Below are 23,055 nucleotides of genomic sequence, written 5' to 3'. Positions count from 1 at the left end.
CTAGAGGCAGAAAGAAGTATTACTATCTCCCTGTAAGCTTCTCTGTAGAGGAAGGCTTTCCCAACTATCCAGAAACCATTAAAATAGAATTTCTGTAAGAGTTTTCATAGAATTATGGGATTATCTATAGAGAGCTCTGCTTATGTAACAATGTGAATCCTGCTTCGTCTTTCTCTACTTCACTAGAGACTTGAAGAAGGACTTAGCATTTGTGTTATAGGATTTTTCAGTCTTTGCAGATCTGGAGAGTAATCTGGACAAGAGGTTGGTGGGGAGCCCCTGTACCAGGCATTGGGGGAGGCTGGGGAATTAAGCAGCATCGCTGACATCAGCACTGCGGCAAAATGGATAGTTCCATCTGTGCACTTGCAAATAAACCTCTGCTTTTCCTTCTTTAGGCAACTCCTGTGCAATCGCTAGTGCTGCAGCAGAGCAGATAATTAATGCATTGCAGGGAGGAGGGGGTTAAATCACACTATGTGGCAAGCTAAGTAAATGCTTTTTCCCCAGCTATTGATCCAGCCTCACAGTATAAAAGCCAGAGCGCAGGTGTCCCTCCCACATCCTCTCTCCAAGATGAGTTTTGGTTCAGATCACTACCTTTCCTCTTCATACAGGAAGATCTTTGGAGATGCTCCTAGGTCTACCAGGATTGGAAGCAGCTCTGCATCTAGAACAAGCATTTCTGGAGGCTATAGGTCCCACTCCGTGTCCCGCAGCAATGTTTCTTCTTCCCAGCCTTCTTATAGGAGATCTCACCGACCAGTTGTCTATGGAGAAAACTTAGACCTGACCCAAACTTCAGTCGTGAACAATGAGTTCAAAATCATCCGCACTAATGAAAAGGAGCAACTTCAAGGTCTCAATGACCGGTTTGCAATGTTCATTGAGAAGGTGCGTAATCTGGAGCAACAGAACAAGGTGCTGGAGACTGAGTTGATAGCTCTAAGGCAAAGGCAATCTGAACCATCCAGGCTTGGAGAGCTCTACCAGCAAGAACTTAAAGATCTCAGAGCTGAAGTCGAAGATCTCAACACTGAGAAAGCTCAGCTCATCTTAGAGAGGGACAGTCTTGAGGATGATCTCCAGAAACTCAAGACTAAATATGAGGATGAGATTAGGATGAGAGAGGAGACAGAATATGCCTTGAAAGCTCATAAGAAAGATGTGGATGATGCCACCTTGGCTCGCTTGGATCTGGAAAAGAAGGTGGAATCTCTGCTGGATGAGATCTCCTTTATGAGGAAAGTCCATGAAGAAGAAGTCACTGAGCTGATGGCCATGATTCAAGCTTCCCAGGTTTCGGTAGAAATGGAGTTGTCTAAACCTGACCTGACATCAGCTTTGAAGGATATTCGATCTCAGTATGAGTCCCTGGCAGCCAAGAACCTGCAGTCTGCTGATGAGTGGTACAAGTCCAAATTTGCCAACCTGAGTGAGCAGGCATCTCGCAGCTCTGAAGTGATCAGAGCCAGCAGGGAGGAGATCAATGATTACAGAAGACAACTCCAGTCCAAGACCATAGAGATTGAAAGCCTTCGTGGTACCAATGAGTCTCTGGACAGGCAGATCCAGGAGATGGAGGAGAGACACATGGCAGAGACATCTGGCATGCAGGTAATACAGCTTCTATAGTGTCCTGACCCATTAGGATTCTTTGTTATGAGGAAAGGGTTAGAATCCTTATAGGGACTGCTAGTAATAACTGATGCAGCAAGTATTAGAGCTTTCCTATACTAAGCCCGATAAAGCGGCATAAAGCTCGCATATATAATTTTTTTTAGCCAATGAAAGTATCACCTCTATAATACTTTTGTCTTTTTCATACAAGAGTATTTAATATTACAAGGCTTATCCAGCTTCAAGGTAGAGCTGACTGCTGTCCATGGTGCTGAACCGACTTACACTGTACTACGTCTCCACACATGAACTACTGTGGTAGTAGTAATTATGTCCTTGTACATCGTTGTTATTGTGTTGCTTTTGTGCTACTTTGTATTTGCACATTGCCTAAACTCTTTTCCCATATTCAATTGTTACAATTTGTAACAACTAGGAATCAGTTTATTAGACATGGCTATATTCCAGCTCTTTGGTAGTGTACTTTGTATTTCCACAGTACAGTTTAGTAAATATGGGACCTGTTATATTTTGTACTGATGGAAAAAGACTGTAATACATTATAGATGAGGAGCCTTATGTAACAAATTCGTGCAGGCATTAGCTGCTTTGTGGTCCACTGGAAAGTAAGACAAAAAAACATCTCCTGGAAGCATGGATGGGAGGAGGAAGGGGGAGTAGGGAGTGGCAGTAGAGCCTAACAAAGACACTTCTGGAACTAACAGGGGCTTTAATGCTAAAAGGTACAAGCTAGAAGGAGCAGGACGAGACATGGCTTTTTTATTGTTATTTTAAGCTAATGGTTCTTTCTAAAATCTATTAAGTCAGTCAAACTTGTGGTAATTAAGGAGAACAGCAGTACTCTCACTAAATCTACTTTGGAAGCATATATAGTTTCTCAATACATTCTTGGCAGTATTTGCTCATATCTATCTTATTTGTCTGACACCTATTTTTCTTCCTTATAGCTGCCAATGTTTTCTATCTATCTAGCTATCTATCTATTGCTCTGCATACTATCTAATTGCCTGTCATCTATCTATCTATCTATCTCATGTTTATCTATCTATCTATCTCATGTCTATCTATCTAGCTATCTATCTATTGCTCTGCATAATATCTACTTGCCTGTCATATATCTATCTATCTATCTCATGTTTATCTATCTATCTATCTATCTCATGTCTATCTATCTATCTCATGTCTATCTCATGTCTATCTCATGTCTATCTATCTAGCTATCTATCTATTGCTCTGCATAATATCTACTTGCCTGTCATATATCTATCTATCTCATGTTTATCTATCTATCTATCTATCTATCTCATGTCTATCTATCTATCTCATGTCTATCTCATGTCTATCTATCTAGCTATCTATCTATTGCTCTGCATAATATCTACTTGCCTGTCATATATCTATCTTTCTTCCTCATATCTCTCTGTTTTTGTCAGTCTTCTATTTACCTATCTTCCATAACTTCTGTCCATTTAAGAATTACCTATCTTTTCACCAGCCTGTCTGTTTGCCTGTCTCATATCCAAGAATTATCTATTTCTCTGCCTCATTTCCCTATCTCATATCTACTGTACCTATCTTCCACAACTTCTATTGCTTAATGGGTTATCTACCCACTAGGCAGTCTGTTTGTTTAATATCTAACAATTATCTACCTTATATATACAAATGCCCGTATTTCTATCTATCTCATATCTATCTATCGCTCTCTCATATCTATCTATCTCTATCTCATATCTATCTATCTCATATCCATGCATCTATCTCATATCTATCTATCTGTCTATCTCATATCTATCTCATATCTGTCCATCTCATATCTATCTATCTATCTCATATCTATCTATCTATCTCATATCTATCTATCTATCTATCTATCTCATATCTATCTATCTATCTCATATCTATCTATCTATCTATCTCATATCTATCTATCTATCTCATATCTATCTATTTCAATATCTCAATCTATCTATCATCTTCTATGACTTTTATCTGTCTTTCTGTTAGTCTGTCTTCTATCTACCACTTATTTACCTAAAGCATACGCAGCTGTCTAAACCTTCCGTCCATCCATCTATCTATCTATCTATCTATCTATCTAAACAACATGCAGTTTCAGCAGCTCAGTACTATGTTCTAATCATGTTACAATTATACTATAGTAAACATTAACAATGTGCCATGTAAATAAACAAAATTTGAAATAGTTGTTTGTTTAACTTGTTAAGACAAATATTCACATTTATTTACTATGTAAAAGTTCAGGATTGTTGAAAATCTTATTTGTATAGCTCAGAAACATTCTGTAGCATTCCCCTGTGAAGATGTTGGAGAACAGAGAAAAAATTGGAACTGAATCTGGAAGTAAATATTAGACCAAGCCAACAGAACTTCCATCGCCATCTTTAGAAGGGAGTGGCACTTCGTCTTTCTTCCATTATCTCAGATTGCTTCTTTTCATTTAAAACAGGTTATACATATCACTGTAGAATCTAGAGATCTAGTGAAAGGTGTTGCATATTAATAGTCTGTAGATCACCTGGTATGTTATAGACGTGTGATAGAAAAGATGAAAGTACAAGCCTAGGTGTGAACAATATTATTATAGCAACCAAACTCCCTGGGGATTCTGTAGGCTTCATTTCCCAGGCAACCCCCTATGGAAACAACACTGATCTTAACTTCTTTATTTCATGCTGGTATATTGCAATAATAAGCTATAGGGAACTACATGTAAAAGGGGAATCAAAGGGTAAAATAAGCCAGTGGGAACCATAGAGATTTAGGTTTCATGGACAATTAAATTTAAAATAACAATTCATTTTAAGACTTACATTGTATCTTATATTAAGCATCTTAAGATGTTAAAGGGGTTGCAGAACAGGTCTACTTTCTTCCAGAAACAGCTCCACATTTGTGCGCTGGCTGTGTACGGTATTGTACTTCTGCCTCATTTACTCAAATAGGACTGAGTTGCAATACCAGACACAACCAGTAGAGTGGTGCTGTTTCTTGGACACCTGTGTGCTGCTAAAATACACTCTTGTGCTACTCAATTGTACTTGCTGCTTCCTAATTTACAATGTATCTGAAAGCCCCAGAATTCGGACCCTGATAAAATCCATTAGGCAACTGACTATTGTTAACTGCCATATCCCATTTGAACCCATCCCTCCACAATACACATGGGTCCAGGTAGTTGAGATATGAGTATTTGTTTGATGGGGGTCCTCACACTAGGGCCACCCTTCTTAACCTGTCAGCACCACTATTTAGTCTATGAAGGAAAGATGATATGATCTAAACTTGCTATACATAAGGGTATTCCTCTACAATGAGAACAGAAAGACCCCAAATAATGTACTAAATCAGGTTTCCCTTCTGATTTACAATTTCTGTGCAGATGATCATTAAATCTAATAGGCTTATTTACTTTGACCTTTTACAAATCAACATTATGATTAGAGATGAGTGAGTATACTCGCTAAGGCACATTACTCAAGCGAGTAGTGCCTTAGCTGAGTATCTCCCCGCTCGTCTCTAAAGATTCGGGGGCGGGGAGCGGTGGGGGGGGGGAGCAGGGAGGAACGGAGGGGAGATCTCCCTCTCTCCCCCCCCGCAACTCACCTGTCACCCGCGCCGGCCCCTGAATCTTTAGAGACGAGCAGGGAGATACTCGGCTAAGGCACTACTCGCTCGAGTAATGTGCCTTAGCGAGTATACTCGCTCATCTCTAGTCATTGGTCATCACTCACACAGCTTTTATGGTACACTTTATGTTATACAAGTTAGCGCCAGTAGTGTGATTGACAGATTAACAAGAATAACTTGAAAACTTGGCAAAATGCATACAGCAAGGAAGTATTTTCAAAAATAGCCTAAGGCTACATTCAAATAATCTATGGCGTGGCGCAGCTGAATCAAAGCCTGTCATTACAGGGAAGTTGCATCTTTGTTTTTCCATGACTGTGAGATGAGACAAATCCCACACAATTCACTTAAAATCCATGTTGCTTTATTGAAACATTAGACATAAAGGTGGCCAACAGAGCAGAGTTCGCAGGAACTGTGCTTCAAACAATGAAGTTCTCAGTCATAGTATAGGTTATATTAAAGGCAAAATCTACCATCTCGGTAATGCAGAGTGATCCTAATTAAACTATAGGTGTTCAGATGTCTCTAAAGAAAAACTATGAGGAATTAGGCAATAAACATTAGTGTGTATACTCTGTGGGATTTAGGTTTTTTAAAGAAATAAAACTGTACCAAATGTTGCCACTAGGGGAATATTTGTTGCTGTATGCATATGGTAAGGCATATATAATACAGCTGGTGAAAGGATTCTCTCTGTCAATCTATTATTCAGGTCAGTGTATTATGACTGCAGTGCTAGGACTCTCACATTGAATGTGCCTGAATCTGCCTTGCTGGTTATATTTATCAGGAGACGATAAGAGATTGATCAAATATGCACAGGGAGCACATCGTACCCTATCTATAGGAACGTGTCCAAGGGGAGCACATCGTACCCTATCTATAGGAACGTGTCCAAGGGGAGCACATCGTACCCTATCTATAGGAACGTGTCCAAGGGGAGCACATCGTACCCTATCTATAGGAACGTGTCCAAGGGGAGCACATCATACCCTATCTATAGGAACGTGTCCAAGGGGAGCACATCGTACCCTATCTATAGGAACGTGCACAAGGGGAGCACATCGTACCCTATCTATAGGAACGTGTCCAAGGGGAGCACATCGTACCCTATCTATAGGAACGTGTCCAAGGGGAGCACATCGTACCCTATCTATAGGAACGTGTCCAAGGGGAGCACATCGTACCCTATCTATAGGAACGTGTCCAAGGGGAGCACATCGTACCCTATCTATAGGAACGTGCCCAAGGGGAGCACATCGTACCCTATCTATAGGAACGTGCACAAGGGGAGCACATCGTACCCTATCTATAGGAACGTGCACAAGGGGAGCACATCGTACCCTATCTATAGGAACGTGCACAAGGGGAGCACATCGTACACTATCTATAGGAACGTGCACAAGGGGAGCACATCGTACACTATCTATAGGAACGTGCACAAGGGGAGCACATCGTACCCTATCTATAGGAACGTGCACAAGGAGAGCACATCGTACCCTATCTATAGGAACGTGCACAAGGAGAGCACATCGTACCCTATCTATAGGAACGTGTACAAGGAGAGCACATCGTACCCTATTCTATAGGCACGTGTACAAGGAGAACACATTGTACCCTATCTATAGGAACGTGTACAAGGAGAACACATTGTACCCTATCTATAGGAACGTGTACAAGGAGAGCACATTGTACCCTATCTATAGGAACGTGTACAAGGAGAGCACATTGTACCCTATCTATAGGAACGTGTACAAGGAGAGCACATTGTACCCTATCTATAGGAACGTGTACAAGGAGAGCACATTGTACCCTATCTATAGGAACGTGTACAAGGAGAGCACATTGTACCCTATCTATAGGAACGTGTACAAGGAGAGCACATTGTACCCTATCTATAGGAACGTGTACAAGGAGAGCACATTGTACCCTATCTATAGGAACGTGTACAAGGAGAGCACATTGTACCCTATCTATAGGAACGTGTACAAGGAGAGCACATTGTACCCTATCTATAGGAACGTGTACAAGGAGAGCACATTGTACCCTATCTATAGGAACGTGTACAAGGAGAGCACATTGTACCCTATCTATAGGAACGTGTACAAGGAGAGCACATTGTACCCTATCTATAGGAACGTGTACAAGGAGAGCACATTGTACCCTATCTATAGGAACGTGTACAAGGAGAGCACATTGTACCCTATCTATAGGAACGTGTACAAGGAGAGCACATCGTACCCTATCTATAGGAACGTGTACAAGGAGAGCACATCGTACCCTATCTATAGGAACGTGTACAAGGAGAGCACATCGTACCCTATCTATAGGAACGTGTACAAGGAGAGCACATCGTACCCTATCTATAGGAACGTGTACAAGGAGAGCACATCGTACCCTATCTATAGGAACGTGTACAAGGAGAGCACATCGTACCCTATCTATAGGAACGTGTACAAGGAGAGCACATTGTGCCCTATCTATAGGCGCGTGTACAAGGAGAGCACATTGTGCCCTATCTATAGGCGCGTGTACAAGGAGAGCACATTGTGCCCTATCTATAGGCGCGTGTACAAGGAGAGCACATTGTGCCCTATCTATAGGCGCGTGTACAAGGAGAGCACATTGTGCCCTATCTATAGGCGCGTGTACAAGGAGAGCACATTGTGCCCTATCTATAGGCGCGTGTACAAGGAGAGCACATTGTGCCCTATCTATAGGCGCGTGTACAAGGAGAGCACATTGTGCCCTATCTATAGGCGCGTGTACAAGGAGAGCACATTGTGCCCTATCTATAGGCGCGTGTACAAGGAGAGCACATTGTGCCCTATCTATAGGCGCGTGTACAAGGAGAGCACATTGTGCCCTATCTATAGGCGCGTGTACAAGGAGAGCACATTGTGCCCTATCTATAGGCGCGTGTACAAGGAGAGCACATTGTGCCCTATCTATAGGCGCGTGTACAAGGAGAGCACATTGTGCCCTATCTATAGGCGCGTGTACAAGGAGAGCACATTGTGCCCTATCTATAGGAACGTGTACAAGGAGAGCACATTGTACCCTATCTATAGGAACGTGTACAAGGAGAGCACATTGTACCCTATCTATAGGAACATGTACAAGGAGAGCACATTGTACCCTATCTATAGGAACATGTACAAGGAGAGCACATTGTACCCTATCTATAGGAACATGTACAAGGAGAGCACATTGTACCCTATCTATAGGAACATGTACAAGGAGAGCACATTGTACCCTATCTATAGGAACATCTACAAGGAGAGCACATTGTATCATATCTATAGGAACATGTACAAGGAGACCACATTGTACCATATCTATAGCAACAAGTACAGGGAGAACACATTATTCTATATATATATGAACATGTACAAGGAGAGCACATTGTATTAAATCTATAGGAACATGTAAACCCCTACCTAAAAGCAGGGTGATTATCCCGATAAGGACGGCCCCACTGTCTTCATCTGGGACCCGGCTATCCCTGATTAGGAACCTGGAGATATGTAGAAAACACAGGACACAACACTGTTCACACACACTGAACACAGAATAGGACTACGCACAGAGCACATGTCTGGCCACATGCATAGACATACAAAACATGTCGCTGTTCACACCAACACACAAGGTTATGCATACCACATAGAGCAGGAACCCCACCCAGAGCTCACATGCATAAAGATAGCAAACTATAGCTAGTCCAAGTGTCCTCACACTAAGGGGATAGTCAGCCACCATGCTGACATACCGGGAATAGTGTCAGGCATCACTCATCTGACACACACATAAGACATCAGATTCTGGAGGCTGCACCTGTGAGAAACCTGTGGGCGTATGCACCTGTGCAATCACCATACTACACACGACTCGATGCATGCACCCCAGAACGCAAGGAGGAAGAGGGGGGGGGGGGAAACAGGTGTCTAGACCATCTTCAGGGAAGGTGAGAGAGACACTACAGACAAGCATGCCTAACATCAGCTCTGAGAGGGTTTACAACAGAGTAAAGCACTTTAATGACCAGCATCTTCTACCAAGAGATCCTGGTTTTTATATGCAGCAGCTCAGAGAGGATTGGCTGGAGAAACACCACACCCAGCCAGCTCAATTAACCCTCACCTGTGAAGCTGTACTCATGGAAACCTGTAGAGCCACAGGTCCCAGACGCACAACCTACTCGCACATTGTACCATATCTATAGACACATGTACAAGGAGCGCACTGTACTATATCTATAGGAACATGTACAAGGAGTACACATTGTATCATATCTATAGGAACATGTACAAGGAGCACATTGTACCATATCTATAGGAACATGTACAAGGAGAACACATTGTACCATATCTATAGGGACATGTACAAGGAGAACACATTGTATCATAGCTGTAGGAACATGTACAAGGAGAACACATTGTACCATATCTATAGGAACATGTACAAGGAGAACACATTGTACTATATGTATAATAGCATGTACAAGGAGCACATTGTATCATATCTATAGGAACATGTACAAGGAGAACGCATTGTACTATATGTATAATAGCATGTACAAGGAGCACATTGTATCATAGCTGTAAGAACATGTACAAGGAGCACATTGTACCATATCTATAGGAACATGTACAAGGAGCACATTGTACCATATCTATAGGAACATGTACAAGGAGTACACATTGTACCATATCTATAGGGACATGTACAAGGAGAACACATTGTATCATATCTATAGGGACATGTACAAGGAGAACACATTGTATCATATCTATAGGGACATGTACAAGGAGAACACATTGTATCATATCTATAGGGACATGTACAAGGAGTACACATTGTACCATATCTATAGGGACATGTACAAGGAGAACACATTGTATCATAGCTGTAGGAACATGTACAAGGAGCACATTGTATCATATTTATATGGACATGTACAAGGAGAGAACATTGTATCATATCTATAGGGACATGTACAAGGAGAACACATTGTACCCTATCTATAGGAACATGTACAAGGAGAACACATTGTACCATATCTATAGGAACATGTCCAAGGAGAGTACATTGTACTATATCTATAGGAACATGTACAAGGAGAGCACATTGTACCATATCTATAGGAACATGTACAAGGAGAGCACATTGTACCATATCTATAGAGCACTGTACCATATCTATAGGAACATGTACAAGGAGAGCACATTGTACCATATCTATAGAGCACTGTACCATATCTATAGGAACATGTACAAGGAGAGCACATTGTACCCTATCTATAGGCACACGTACAAGGAGAGCACATCGTACTCGGAACCCTGACCGATCAGCTGAGCGGGTGCATGCTGTCAGCGCTGCAAATACACAGAGGTTGGAGCAGAAGCAGTGGAAGTCTCCACACCGACCTTCGTGTAGTGGCCGGCGCTTGTAACTGCAGGCACGGCTCCCGTTGATTTCAATGGAGGCCTGCAACCCTCAGCCCATACATAATTGCAAATGGTCTGCAGGTACCCGCGTCCTTGTTAAGCGAGGTTACAGGAAATGCAAACTGTACTACATATGATTGCCTGTGTGCCTACGTGGTCATGCGCAATACAGTCACTTGCCATATGCAGGGTCACCAGCGCGGCTCACAGCGGGAATCCACTGCGTAATCCAACTCGCTCGTGTAAGCCCGGCCTAATAAACACATACAGGTGCAGTAAGAAAAGCAGATCTGTGGACAGCAGATTGTTGTCAGTTTCAAAGTAACAACAGCATATGTTTTATTTACCCTACACAAGTAAACAAACTGAAAAACCATTAAAAAACACATGCCAGGGTATTGCCCATAATAATGGTAAAGTGCCTTTTGGGTTATGATTTCATGTTACATATTTACAAACATAGACAACTAAATACATATGTACATGATTGGTTTCCATACTGTGGCTTTCCAGCTGTTGCACAATTACAGCTTCCATCATGCCCTGACAGTCGATGTAGATAAGCTACCTGAATGACTAAGTATAGGTGTTTATTAAGCATTGTATCCTAGTTCAGAGAGTGACACAGGCCAGAGGTAAGAGGTTAACCATCTGTTATTGAAGGAGGTCATTGTTCTTCCAGAAGTGTGAATATTTACGAGGGGCTGCTGATAAGTCTTTGGCTTTACCCAGAAAGAAACGAGATAGGAAGATGAAACTTTACATTTATTCCACATACTCTCCACCGATGCCAACACACTTCTTACATCGGTATTCCAAGTTCTGTAAGCCTTGCAAAAAGAAGGATTTCGGTTGTGCCTCAAACCAGTCATCCGTAGCAGCTGTGGCATCAGAAATGGTGTGAAATGTGGTACCCTTGAGGTGTTTCTTCAGGTTTGGAAACAGATGATAGTCGGAGGGAGCTAGATCTGGTGAATAAGGCGGGTGGTCAACCAGCTGGAAGCCTAGCTCCACCAGTTTTGCCATGGTCGCTTGTGCAGTGTGAGCGGAGCGTTGTCTTGCTGGAACAAGATTCCTTTGGACAGCTTGCCGCGCCTTTTGGCTTTCAGAGCTGCCTTCAATTGGTCCAAAAGTTCAATGTAATGCCTTGCATTGATGGAACCATTTTGAAGGTAGTCCACTAGGAGCATGCCCTCCTTATCCCATAACACAGACGCCATCACCTTAGTGGCTGATTTTTGCACCCTGAACTTCTTTGGGCGAGGAGAACCACTGTGCCTCCACTCTTTTGACTGCTCCTTGGTTGACTGCTCCTTGACTGCTCTAGGTCTCATCCATAGTGACCAGTCAATCCAGGAAGTTCTCATCAGTTCGGAAACGCTGCCAAATGGAAGTTTTCTTATCTGTTGTCAAACATTTGGGGACCCACTTTGCAGATAGCATCTTCACGTTCAAATGTTCATGAATAATGACACAAACACGTTCACGAGAAATCCCCATGATGTCTGCTATCCCTTAAGCTGAAATTGGCCGATTCTCCAGTATGAGGTTGTGCACAGCATCGACAATCTCCGAAACAACAACCTCTCTTGGTCGTCCAGGACGTTCCTCATCATTGGTGCTGAGGGGCCCGTTTTAAATTTGGCAACCCTGTTCTTAACTGTAGAATATGAAGGGCATTGATCCCCCAATGTCTGCGACATATCACCATGAATATCCTTCGCGGACTTTCCTTGCAGAAACCCCCTCGTACAGCATGCATATGTATACTGGTATAATATATGTAAGAGATGCTGGTAGGGCACCGATTAAATGTTCATTAAAGCAGAAGTGTGACCCTGATTCTAAACATTTGGAACTCCCTTCTATTAGCCAGAGTCTCTGTAAAGAACTGCAAACCCTTTGGAAGACTTGGCCTGCCATCATTATGGTAATACTAGAGGGTTCTGTACTTCTGTTATGGTATCAATCATTGTGGTTACATCATATCATCTCTCTGTTATTTTGATTTAAAGGATGCAATTAATCACCTGGAAGATGAGCTGAGAAGCACAAAGGGTGAAATGGCTCGCCATCTGCGGGAATATCAGGACCTGCTAAATGTCAAGATGGCACTGGACATTGAAATTGCTGCATATAGGTAATTTGTGTTATATCAGTAGTGTTCATGAAACAGTAGTTGTATGTGTGAAATCTGTTGTACATCTGAGAGGGGTCATATGTATATAAACTATGAGATTGACTGTAATAATTCTGACATCTTTTACTAGCAATTCCCAAATATTTTTTTTCTTATGATATTAATGTAAAATGCACTCAAACCCCCACCGATCAGACACTTATCCTGGGCATTGGGACTACATTCATATGTTGGAATAAAGGGACTGTATCATCTAAATACTTTTCCCAAATTATAACCAAATAGTGAAACATATTACATTTTTCTAATCTGTTTTTATTGTATGATTGCAGATTTTTTATTCTACTTTCTGTACATGGTTATGCAGGTAGCCATTGTGCCTGAGCTGTAGTTAATATCATTTGGAGATGTCGTTTAAAGCAGCCTCGTGGGCCATAGACACAATAGACTGGAGCAGACCCATTGACTTCTATGGAGGAGAGTTATGGGCATGCTCTGTGACCTGTGCAGAGGTTATTGTGTAGGAGGGGGAGGAGGTGAGCTGTGACCACCATCTATAGTGAATGGAGGATCCTGCATTATGTCTGTATAGATGTTAGTTTTCATTGTAATCCTGCCTGAGATGATAGTGAGGTGACTGTTGCAAAGCTCTTTCTACAGAACGCGAAGCGTGAGACCATTTTTAGATTTTTGTGTTCAGTGTGAAAACTGCAGGATTTGGGGATTTTTTTAAATATATAGATTGTAACATTGAAAATTGAAAATAATGTTGAACATAAAAACTCAAGCTATACAATAGTTATTTGATTATCCAGTCACTTTAAGCTGTGGCTTACATAATGGTCGTATCTAAGGCACCGGACAATCTTTGCCTACATGTTCCTAAAACGTAAATCTGGTAATCTTTAAGATTGTATATTTTTCCTTTAATTTATTTTCAGGAAATTGTTGGAAGGTGAGGAGACCAGGTTCAGCACCAGTGGGATCAGCATTATGCCTCCAAACCCATCCCAGAGTTATTCCTATCAGCCTCGATCCCATATTTCATCCTCCTCCAAGATGACATCAGGTTCAGCAAGGAAAGATGAAGCAGATGCCGGCAGCAAACTAACCTCTAAAACATCAAGTCATAGAGGAGAAACCTATGAAGAAATCATTGAAGAAACTGTTGTTTCAACCAAAAAAATAGAGAGGTCAGACAACAATGAAGGATTCAATGGCAAACCTTAAGTAGCTAGTAATTTACTAATTTATCCATTAGAATCTTCACTTTGTCATGGATTCATTCACCCGTAGTGTTCACAGCTAATGCTTGTATCATACATGGTCATAAAGTTTTCTAGGAAGCATCACACAAGGAGGCTAACTTCTAGGCATATTGCCCATCTCCCACTGGCTATTCTGGCACCACAAGTCTTAGTATAGCCTGCCAATCTCTGGTGTTAGAGGATGCATTGGCTGTTGTAGAAGATATTAATGTATCCCAGATGTTCCCAAGGATGACGATCTACCTAGGCTTTTTGATATTTAAGCCTAGGTCCTTAAAGAGTTGTCTGGGATCTGGTTTTATAGACACAACTCTACTCTTGCTCTTGGACTACTTTTGGTATTCTGGCTGATCCCCGTGGAGTCAGGCTGCTATACCAGACATCCTGTGGACAAGAGTGGTGCTGTTTCTAGAAAAAAACGGTAATTTTCTGTAAGCCTTGAAAACCTTTTTAAAGGGGTATTCCGTTAAGATTAAGTTATCCTATATCCATGAGAGAGGGGATAACTAGCTGATCAGTGGGGTCCGACCGATGGGACCCCCACTTATCCCCTATCTTGTTGATAGGGGATAACTTAAAGGCATTATCAAGGCAGCGCCTGTCAGGATACACCAAAGTTGGAGCGGAAGCACTACTCTGACCCATGTGTAGCGTCTGGCACTCGTAATTGCAAGTGCAGCTCCCAATGAAATTAATGACATTTCCCTGCAATTACTAGCACTGGCCACTATACAGAGGTCGGAGCAGCGCTTTTGCACCGACTCTGGTGTATCTCGGCAGATGCTGCCTGGAAACCACCTTTAATCTTACTACAATCCCCCTTCAAAGAGGGCCTGTCACACCTTCCGATCATCAGGGCGAGCTGCATACCTTTACAGCCGCATCCCCTCTGACTCCAATGCCGTTTTTCTTTTTTGTTGTACACCCCCTTCTCAGTCACTCGCACTGACTGTCATATGGGCGGTCTCCACTGACGTCACATTTGATTGACATTGAGCGGTAGAAACCTTCTACAATACTAGTCCAGGACTCCATATATAACAGGAGCCAGTACAGGCAAATGAGGGGTACAGGACAAAAAGAAAAAACGCATTAGAGTCAGCGAGGACGGACCTCCAAAGTTGCGCAGCTCACTCAGCTGATCAGAGGATGAAACAATAGGAAATAAATGTGAAACAACTCACAATGCATTCTCTAGCAATAAAATAATTTCTGGGGTTCAAAGCTACACAGCAGACCTTTAGCTGTTTATTTCCCCCCATACCAGGGGCGTAACTATAGATGATGCAGGGGATGCGGTTGCACCCGGGCCCAGGAGCCTTGGGGGGCCCATAAGGCCTCTCTTCTCCATATAGGAAGCCCAGTACTATGAATAAAGCATCATAGTTGGGGGTCCTGATACAGGTTTTGCATTGGGGCCCAGGAGCTTCAAGTTACGCCTCTGCCCCATACCATATAACAGGGACCATGACCATGCTGATATGATGGATGCATGATGCAGATTTCTAGATATCATGAGTAGACCAGTCCATTGTGTATTGTCATAGCCACACATTAATGAAAAGCACACCACTCTTTGATCTTAGTATAGAATATAGTTTGAAAACATGCACTTAGTTCTTAGACAGTTGGATGTATGGTAATTGGTGACTTATTTAGAATCCAATCATGAAGATGTGGGACCATCATAATCTAAAGCACACTTGAATCAAATGCTAACCGGATTATCACAACCTACTTTTTCCAATAACTAACCAATGGTTTCTTCTAGAACACCTAGTACTGTAATACACAAATACTGTAAGTCACACAATGTCCTTTAACATACAATGCAGATAGTGTTGCACTAACACAAATGATATCAGTCTAGTTACAATGACATGACCTGGTATAGAAGCTGGTAATAAACTGCAATATACAACAAAGTAAGGAGTAATACCATCTAGTTGGAGGAGTCACATGCAAGGTGCAGAACAAAGGAAAGGCTCACGAAGAAAAAGACTCTGCAACATGTCTTAATAATGCCTTACTACTAGTGATATTCTTCCAATTACTGTCTTGATGCATGTTGTATGTTTGCTGTGTGACCACTGGCATCTTAGCCATGGTAATGATTAATGGCACTTCTTGGGCATTTTTTTTACCTTTTATGCCCTGAAATGTTAAAGTCAAGGATGGCAACATGGAGAGGAAGCAACATTGTTATGCCTGCAGATTAGATATAAAATAAAAGTCATGATATCAAACCATGTGGTGTTCTTCTTTCGTTGGGTTAGGTGATGGGGTGAATTGGTCTTCCTTAAAGTAAAAGGAACTCTGCACTTTATGGACTATCCAGGACTGGAAAAATTGCTACAGTGCTGTGTCTGTCTATGGACTGTGTCTGGTATTGCAGATCAGCTCCTTTCACTTGAATAGACATGAGCTGCAATACCAAACACAGTCATGGAAAAACACAAGAAACCTTAGTTTAACCCCTTGAGTGGCGGGTTTCCTACCACCCTGGCGTGCCCACCAGGGCAGGTTTTTTAAAATGGTCTAATCATTGAATTTCAACAAATTTTGCAGTTGCGTCTCAAGAGCCATAACTTTTTCATTTTTCCATTGACATGGCCATATGAGGGCTTGTTTTTTGCGGGACAAGTTGTGATTTTTTTAAACAGGGGGGAGGAAAAAAAGGGGCTATGTCATTAAGGGGTTAAATAATGTATTAACTTCCTTCTGTGGGTCTTTACGACGCATGGATACCACATGTGTGACTGTATTTTTGATTTTTTACAAAGTAAAGGGAGACAAGTGTTTTTATTTTTTTTATAATTTTTTACCCTTTTTTTTTATTTTTATTTATTTATTTATTTATTTTTTGTCCCTTTAGGGGACTTCCACAGGGACCCATCAGGACCCCTGATCACATTCCGGGGGTCCGATGGTGACAGCCCTTTACATGCTGCAGTCACATAGACTGCAGCATGTAAAGGGTTAACACAGCAGAGATTGGAGGTTTTCTCTGATCTCTGCTGTAAGAGTAGGTACCTAGCTGTCCTCTGACACAGAGACCATCGGCTTGCTTCTGACAAGCCGATGGTCTCTATGGCAACCTGTAAACAAAGCAGGAGATTGCCGACATATCGGCAATATCTTCTGCTGGTTTTTCAAAGCCCTTGCTTTGTTCTCTATGGGACTGTGCAGGCAGAGCACACTGCCACAGCTTGTAGCATTGTGCTCTGCAGCTCCCATAGTGATACATAGCCCGGAAATCTTCCGGGCTATGTAGCTATGAGCAGTGGAGCTCGTCCCGGAAAATTTCCGGGCGTGCCACTCAAGGGGTTAAAGGCAACGTATCATCAGAAAATGTTGTTAAGTCATATTTTTAATTCCAAATATTTTTTGATAACATTTTGGTAGTGTTTTTTGGTCACTATTTAAAAAACAAATCTTGAAATATTCCAGTTTTCATATTGGCCTCTAGAGCAGTCTCAATCGACTGACACTGTTGACAGTAATTCACTTGTCAGCTTTGCTGTATAGATTGAGAGAGAATGCACAGTGTCATCTCGTGATTAGAGGGTGGACAAGTTAACGGCAGCTCTGTTGTACTGTTGGAGGCATGATAACACTGTTATACACTATATACACAGGGCAACTAGCATTTCAGCTTACCAAAAAAATATTCGCTGGTTGATCAAAGGTCATCGGGTGTGAAGTCACAGTCGTTTGTATTTGAATGACTTCCGAACGAAGTTGCATGGAGATCCTATCTATGAACGATATCTTGGCAAACCGCTAATGAACAATCATCGCTCTGTGTAAAAGCAAACAAGGGACTGTTGTTGATCCTACTTTTCTGAGCGACTCTCTGAACGATAGTTGCTTTGTATGCAGCAACTCTATCACTGGCTGGGTGAGTCCTTCACTTCCAGGACACTGCAAGAACCGATGGCATATCTCTGTCCGTCGACTCCCATTCATTACAACTGCCCTAAATTGCACACCGCGTTGTACGGACTATACACAAATGCATGGAGAAAGGGAGTGTCTCCAATATGGCTGCCCCCAGGGAAGGTATAAAAAAAAAACAGCTGTAACATGTAAAAAAAAATACCAAACACATTATTTCTCTTCTAAAGACTTACATCTAATTACTGAAACTAAAATTAATTAGTGTTGTGCCAAGTGCAGGTCCTGAGGGTGCTCTGCATGACACCGGGATTCTGTCTTTGATGTTTCTAGCATGCTGTGTTATACACAGTCACCGCAGGTCCTGCACAAGGCAGAACACAGCATGTATGCTATCCAAGGAGTGTTCCTTTAATGTTCATACATCAAAAGAGTCAAAAAATTGTATTTCCAGTTGCTTCTACAGCGCCCAAACATTCTGCAGCGCCGCCCAGTGATCCGCATTACTTGTCCCATCAGTTGCTTTGAGTAACATACTCAATTTAGATCGAAAGAAGTGAAAGATTAAGCTATACCATAAAACACGAATCCCCTTATCACATGGGATGCCGGTAGTTGTGCATCACAAAGATAGGGACTGCATGGAAGAATATTCCATTATGAGTTGGTAATCTACAAGTAGGGAGGCAAAGCAATTGCCGACGGCTGGAGAAAGGAAAGCCCAGTGGGGGAGACCAGGGTTAATGAAATTCATGCCACAAATCACTGGCTGACCGGGCAGATTACATACATCACCAATCTTAAGTAACAGGAAATGTGATGAAATAAAAAAGGAACATAAAAAGTTCAGGATGAAAAAAAAAATTAGTAGTAAAACACAATTTCTGACTTTTTAACTCTTTTCAGTGCAAGAAATGGCTACTTAAAGGGATAAAAAAGGAATAATTAACATGAGGGTTCCTTATCGTAAAATGTAGAATCTCCACCTAATTTTCATAATTTTTCAATCGAAGTGATGACATGAAATCTCCATCTGAAGTCTCTGCTGCCTTTCAAGGCTTTTAGAACTGGGGACATTATTCTAGAATTGGAAGGTTTGCTGCTGGAAGTTGTCGAAGGGTTACAGATAAATTAGCTATTATTTGCTTGCTCAGTAGTCTTGACGGCTCCCTTGTCTTCTTATGGCACCTTTACCTCGGCCTTTGTTCTCTGCCCATCTGGGAATCATTGGTGTTTAATGAGAAAATGACACAGTGCAGCTGTTGCCTTGTGATTTGGGCGTGGAAAGAACAGGAACGGGCCGCCATCTGAATTAAAGAGGAGAAGGTGGCAGAAGGGCGTCTGGCACATTCTCCTGGGTGTCTGTCAATATATATTTTATCCCTTAACAATCTAATCTTCTGGCTTTCTGTGCCAAATAGCAAGATGCCCACATGGGGCACAGTCTGCTGGGAATTGTTTAGACAAGTACGCTGTAAGCAATGATGCAAATGTTACCCATCTAACACAAAAAAAATGAACGTAAAAATTGGCCTTTATCGGATAGGTGTGGACAGCAGTGACCATCTGCCTGTCCATAATGAGGAATTAACCAAAAAGACTTTATTCTAACTATGAATTGCTATCACAGCTCTATACGGTCCATCACCAGAGGTCTTAGGGCATGAAATGTGTTTTCTTAACCTTCACAATAAGGGTCAAATGCAGTGGCGTAATAAGAGTTCTATGGGTCTCAAGGCAAATTTTAGATCTGCTCAACCACATCACCATATCAATTTCATGCACGACCTCCAGCGATGATGTTGCTGGGGTCTGCAAAGATATATGCCCCCTTAAAAAAAAAAATATATATATATATATATTGCAGTCATAACCTTGAAATTGCAATCGTAAATGGCCATTATGTTAAAAATAATTGGACATCAGTACTACATTTACAATCGACTGATATCAGGAGCAGAGGCATAGCTAAAGGCTCATGGGCCCAGGTGCAAAAGTTTATGTTAAGACCCCCCAATTTCTCAAATCTCCTCAACGTAGAGGTGTAACTTGAAGCTCCTGGGCCCCAATGCAAAACCTGTAACAGGGCCCCCAACTACAATGCTTTACTCATAGTACTGGGCTCCCTATATGGAGAAGAGAGGCCTTATGGGACCCCTAAGGCTCCTGGGTCCGGGTGCAACCGCATCCCCTGCATCCTCTATTGTTATGCCAGTGATCAGGAGTTCCTGCTATATCTGATATTTTCACAGCGTGATCACATATAATTGCTACACCGATGATAACTATGGACAACAGCAATCATGTGCAGACGCCAGCGCTTGTGAAGTTAAGGGGGAGTAAAAAGGGGCCCATTCTGCCACATATATCTGAAGCTAGCCCTTATGGTTCACGCAAATAACCAAGACAGATCTAGATCAGAAATGACATGAACTGACTTGTGGCAACTGTGCCATCCTATAAAAATGCCATGTTTAGGCCAGATTCACACGGGTGTAATAGCCATTTCAATGGCTGTGAGCATCTGTGCGTATTTTCTTGTGTGCACATTTGGACATGACTTGCGTGCACAAAAAGTACAGTAAAATACGCTGATGCGCCTACAGAAAATGAACGTTCCTTCCGCAGATATATAGTGCTCATGCGTGCGCAAATATGCTTATGCTCATGTAAATCTGGCCTTAGGGCTCCTTCATACAGGCATACACATTTTTAAATACACCTCAGCGCAACGCATTTTTGCCATGAACGAGGTGCTTTTGCGCACTTATCTAAGCATGGTACTATACTCTTTTGCGCACACAGGGCATGTTCACATGCCTCCCGTCCTAATTTAAACGGCTATTTAGCCTAATGAGGTCCGGATGTGTTCTTTGCCCTGTGGTTTTGTGCTGTTTCAGGCCTCTTTCACATGAGCGTTGCGTTTTCACGTAAAACACAGCTAGTGAAAAATTCCAAAAGGAATTAGCGTTTTCTTCTCCATTCAAACAAGCACATCGCATGAATGTACTCTGCAGAATGGCTTGCATTTAGCTTTAACCCTTTGTAAAACAATTTTGGATTCAGGGTTTCCCAGGGGGCTCTCTCTTTCTGCCATTTTACAACGGCGCCATCTGCGGGCTACAGCCAGTGCTGCAGTATGTGACATGCCGGAGAGACCCCCCGACCACAGAACAGACAGTAATATACAGTAAGAATACCCTGACGGACGTCTTCCGACATCAGAAGCTGTACAGCCTTGAATCAGAATGTCTTTAGACGTCAGACAGTGGATTGGAAAGGGTTAATAGCTAAATAGAGCCAGTTGTCTTCTGCAATGAGCACTGGAGCAGGTAAACTCCCCTTCCTTTTTCTATCCTGCTCCATGTGATTTTCATCAAAAGATAGGCCATAGCCTATCTTTTGACGCTGCAAGGAAAAATGGCTGGTGATTTGGCAATTTTCAGTCGTGATTTTGACATCGTGAGAAAAAAAAAATCTCCCATGTGAATGAATGCATTGGAATCCAATGATTCACATGGTAGGTAATAGCTGCAAGAAAACGTTCGTATTCACATGGGCGATTTTTAGGTGCGTGAAAAAAAATATCACACCCTCAAAACGTGAAATTGGCGACTGTTTTCAGTCGCCGATTTTTCATGCTGCATCAAAAGATAGGTCTTGCCCTATCTTTTGACGAAAACCGCTAGAAGCTCCCATAGACCCCTATAGGAGCTGAAAAAAGGGAGGGGGAGGGAGTTTACCTGTGGCGAACACTCAAGAAAGAAGACAGCTGTCTCTATTCAAGCATAAGAAGTCATTCAGAGGATTTCTGGGGACCGACAGAATTCCGCGCTGCAGCGTATTTTTCACGCAATACGTCTATGTGAATGGACAAGAAAACACTAATTAATCTCGGAAGTCGATTGCAGCTATTTTTCATTGATGCGATTTTCGACCACAATGTATCCGGCATAAAAACGCATCGCCCATGTGAATGAGGCCTTTGTCTATGGAGATGATCCCTGAAAGACTAATAAGAAATCAGCATTTCTAAACCCAGCTAGTAAAGAAAACATCATCCATGTGAGTGTTAATACTTGAGGTCAGCAGAAAGCTTTATCTGATCAATCCTGACCTTTCGTCTGCTCCCCGCTGCTGAATATATTACATTCGCACATCACCCTAAGACCAGTGATTGATGTGTTTACTGCAGACGGGACATGAGCAAACATGCTACATGCGTGACTTTCCTAGTCACAGGATTGAAAGACCAATCAATGGGCATAAAGATACAGCAAGATAGAAAGCATCAGTCCCTGGGACCCTCAGGTGTTACCTAGGGAAAATCTATAGGCCTTGACATCCAAATCTTTACAAAGAATCTTGAAATACTGTGAATAATGAGCATTGATTGTAGACCCGTTTCCATTCATTCTGCCCTCAAGGACACATAAGTATTTTGTTGATTGAGCTAGAAATAAATTACGGTTCTCATTATGTCTCACCATTGTCTATTGGCTTTCAATGAGTGGAGGGGGTTTCACTAAGGTTAGCAGAACAGTCCAAAGACATTACAAAGAATGGTGCTTTAGTAATTAAAGCCCCATGTGCATGGCATATATATACAGTATATATATAAAAAATATATATGTATATATATACTTAAAAAAAAAAAAATATATATATATATATATCACTGTAAAAGAGTTCCTATATCAAAAAAATTATTTTATTTACTATTTATTAAAAACACCCCAAAGCCAAACAAAACACACAAAATTGGCTGATACCCTGCTTCCCTGAAAATAAGACATAGCATGATTTTCCAGAATTTTTGAGGATGCAAAATGATTTTTCAGGCTTTTTGAGGATGCTTGAAATATAAGCCCTACTCCAAAATTAAGCCCTGCTAACAGTTAATTTAAAAAGTCAATTTAAATAGTCTCCAGGCAGCTATACATGTAACAAACTTAAACCTTTTTGAACAAAAATTAATATAAGACACTGTCTTATTTTCGGGGAA

At 41.8% G+C, this 23,055-nt stretch overlaps 1 protein-coding gene across 1 annotated transcript; it reads left to right on the top strand.

Annotated features, from left to right (window-relative positions):
- The first annotated feature begins 562 nt into the window (after nucleotides 1–562).
- Nucleotides 563–16,399, top strand: INA (internexin neuronal intermediate filament protein alpha). Its single transcript, XM_066600902.1, has 3 exons — nucleotides 563–1,617; nucleotides 12,761–12,885; nucleotides 13,827–16,399. The coding sequence occupies exons 1-3, from the start codon at nucleotides 577–579 to the stop codon at nucleotides 14,113–14,115; spliced, it is 1,455 nt and encodes a 484-aa protein (XP_066456999.1). The 5' UTR covers nucleotides 563–576; the 3' UTR covers nucleotides 14,116–16,399.
- The last annotated feature ends 6,656 nt before the right edge of the window (nucleotides 16,400–23,055 follow it).

Source organism: Eleutherodactylus coqui, chromosome 4 (assembly GCF_035609145.1).
Source record: "Eleutherodactylus coqui strain aEleCoq1 chromosome 4, aEleCoq1.hap1, whole genome shotgun sequence".
Classification (NCBI taxonomy): domain Eukaryota; kingdom Metazoa; phylum Chordata; class Amphibia; order Anura; family Eleutherodactylidae; genus Eleutherodactylus; species Eleutherodactylus coqui.
This window is presented reverse-complemented; position numbering and strand designations above follow the sequence as displayed.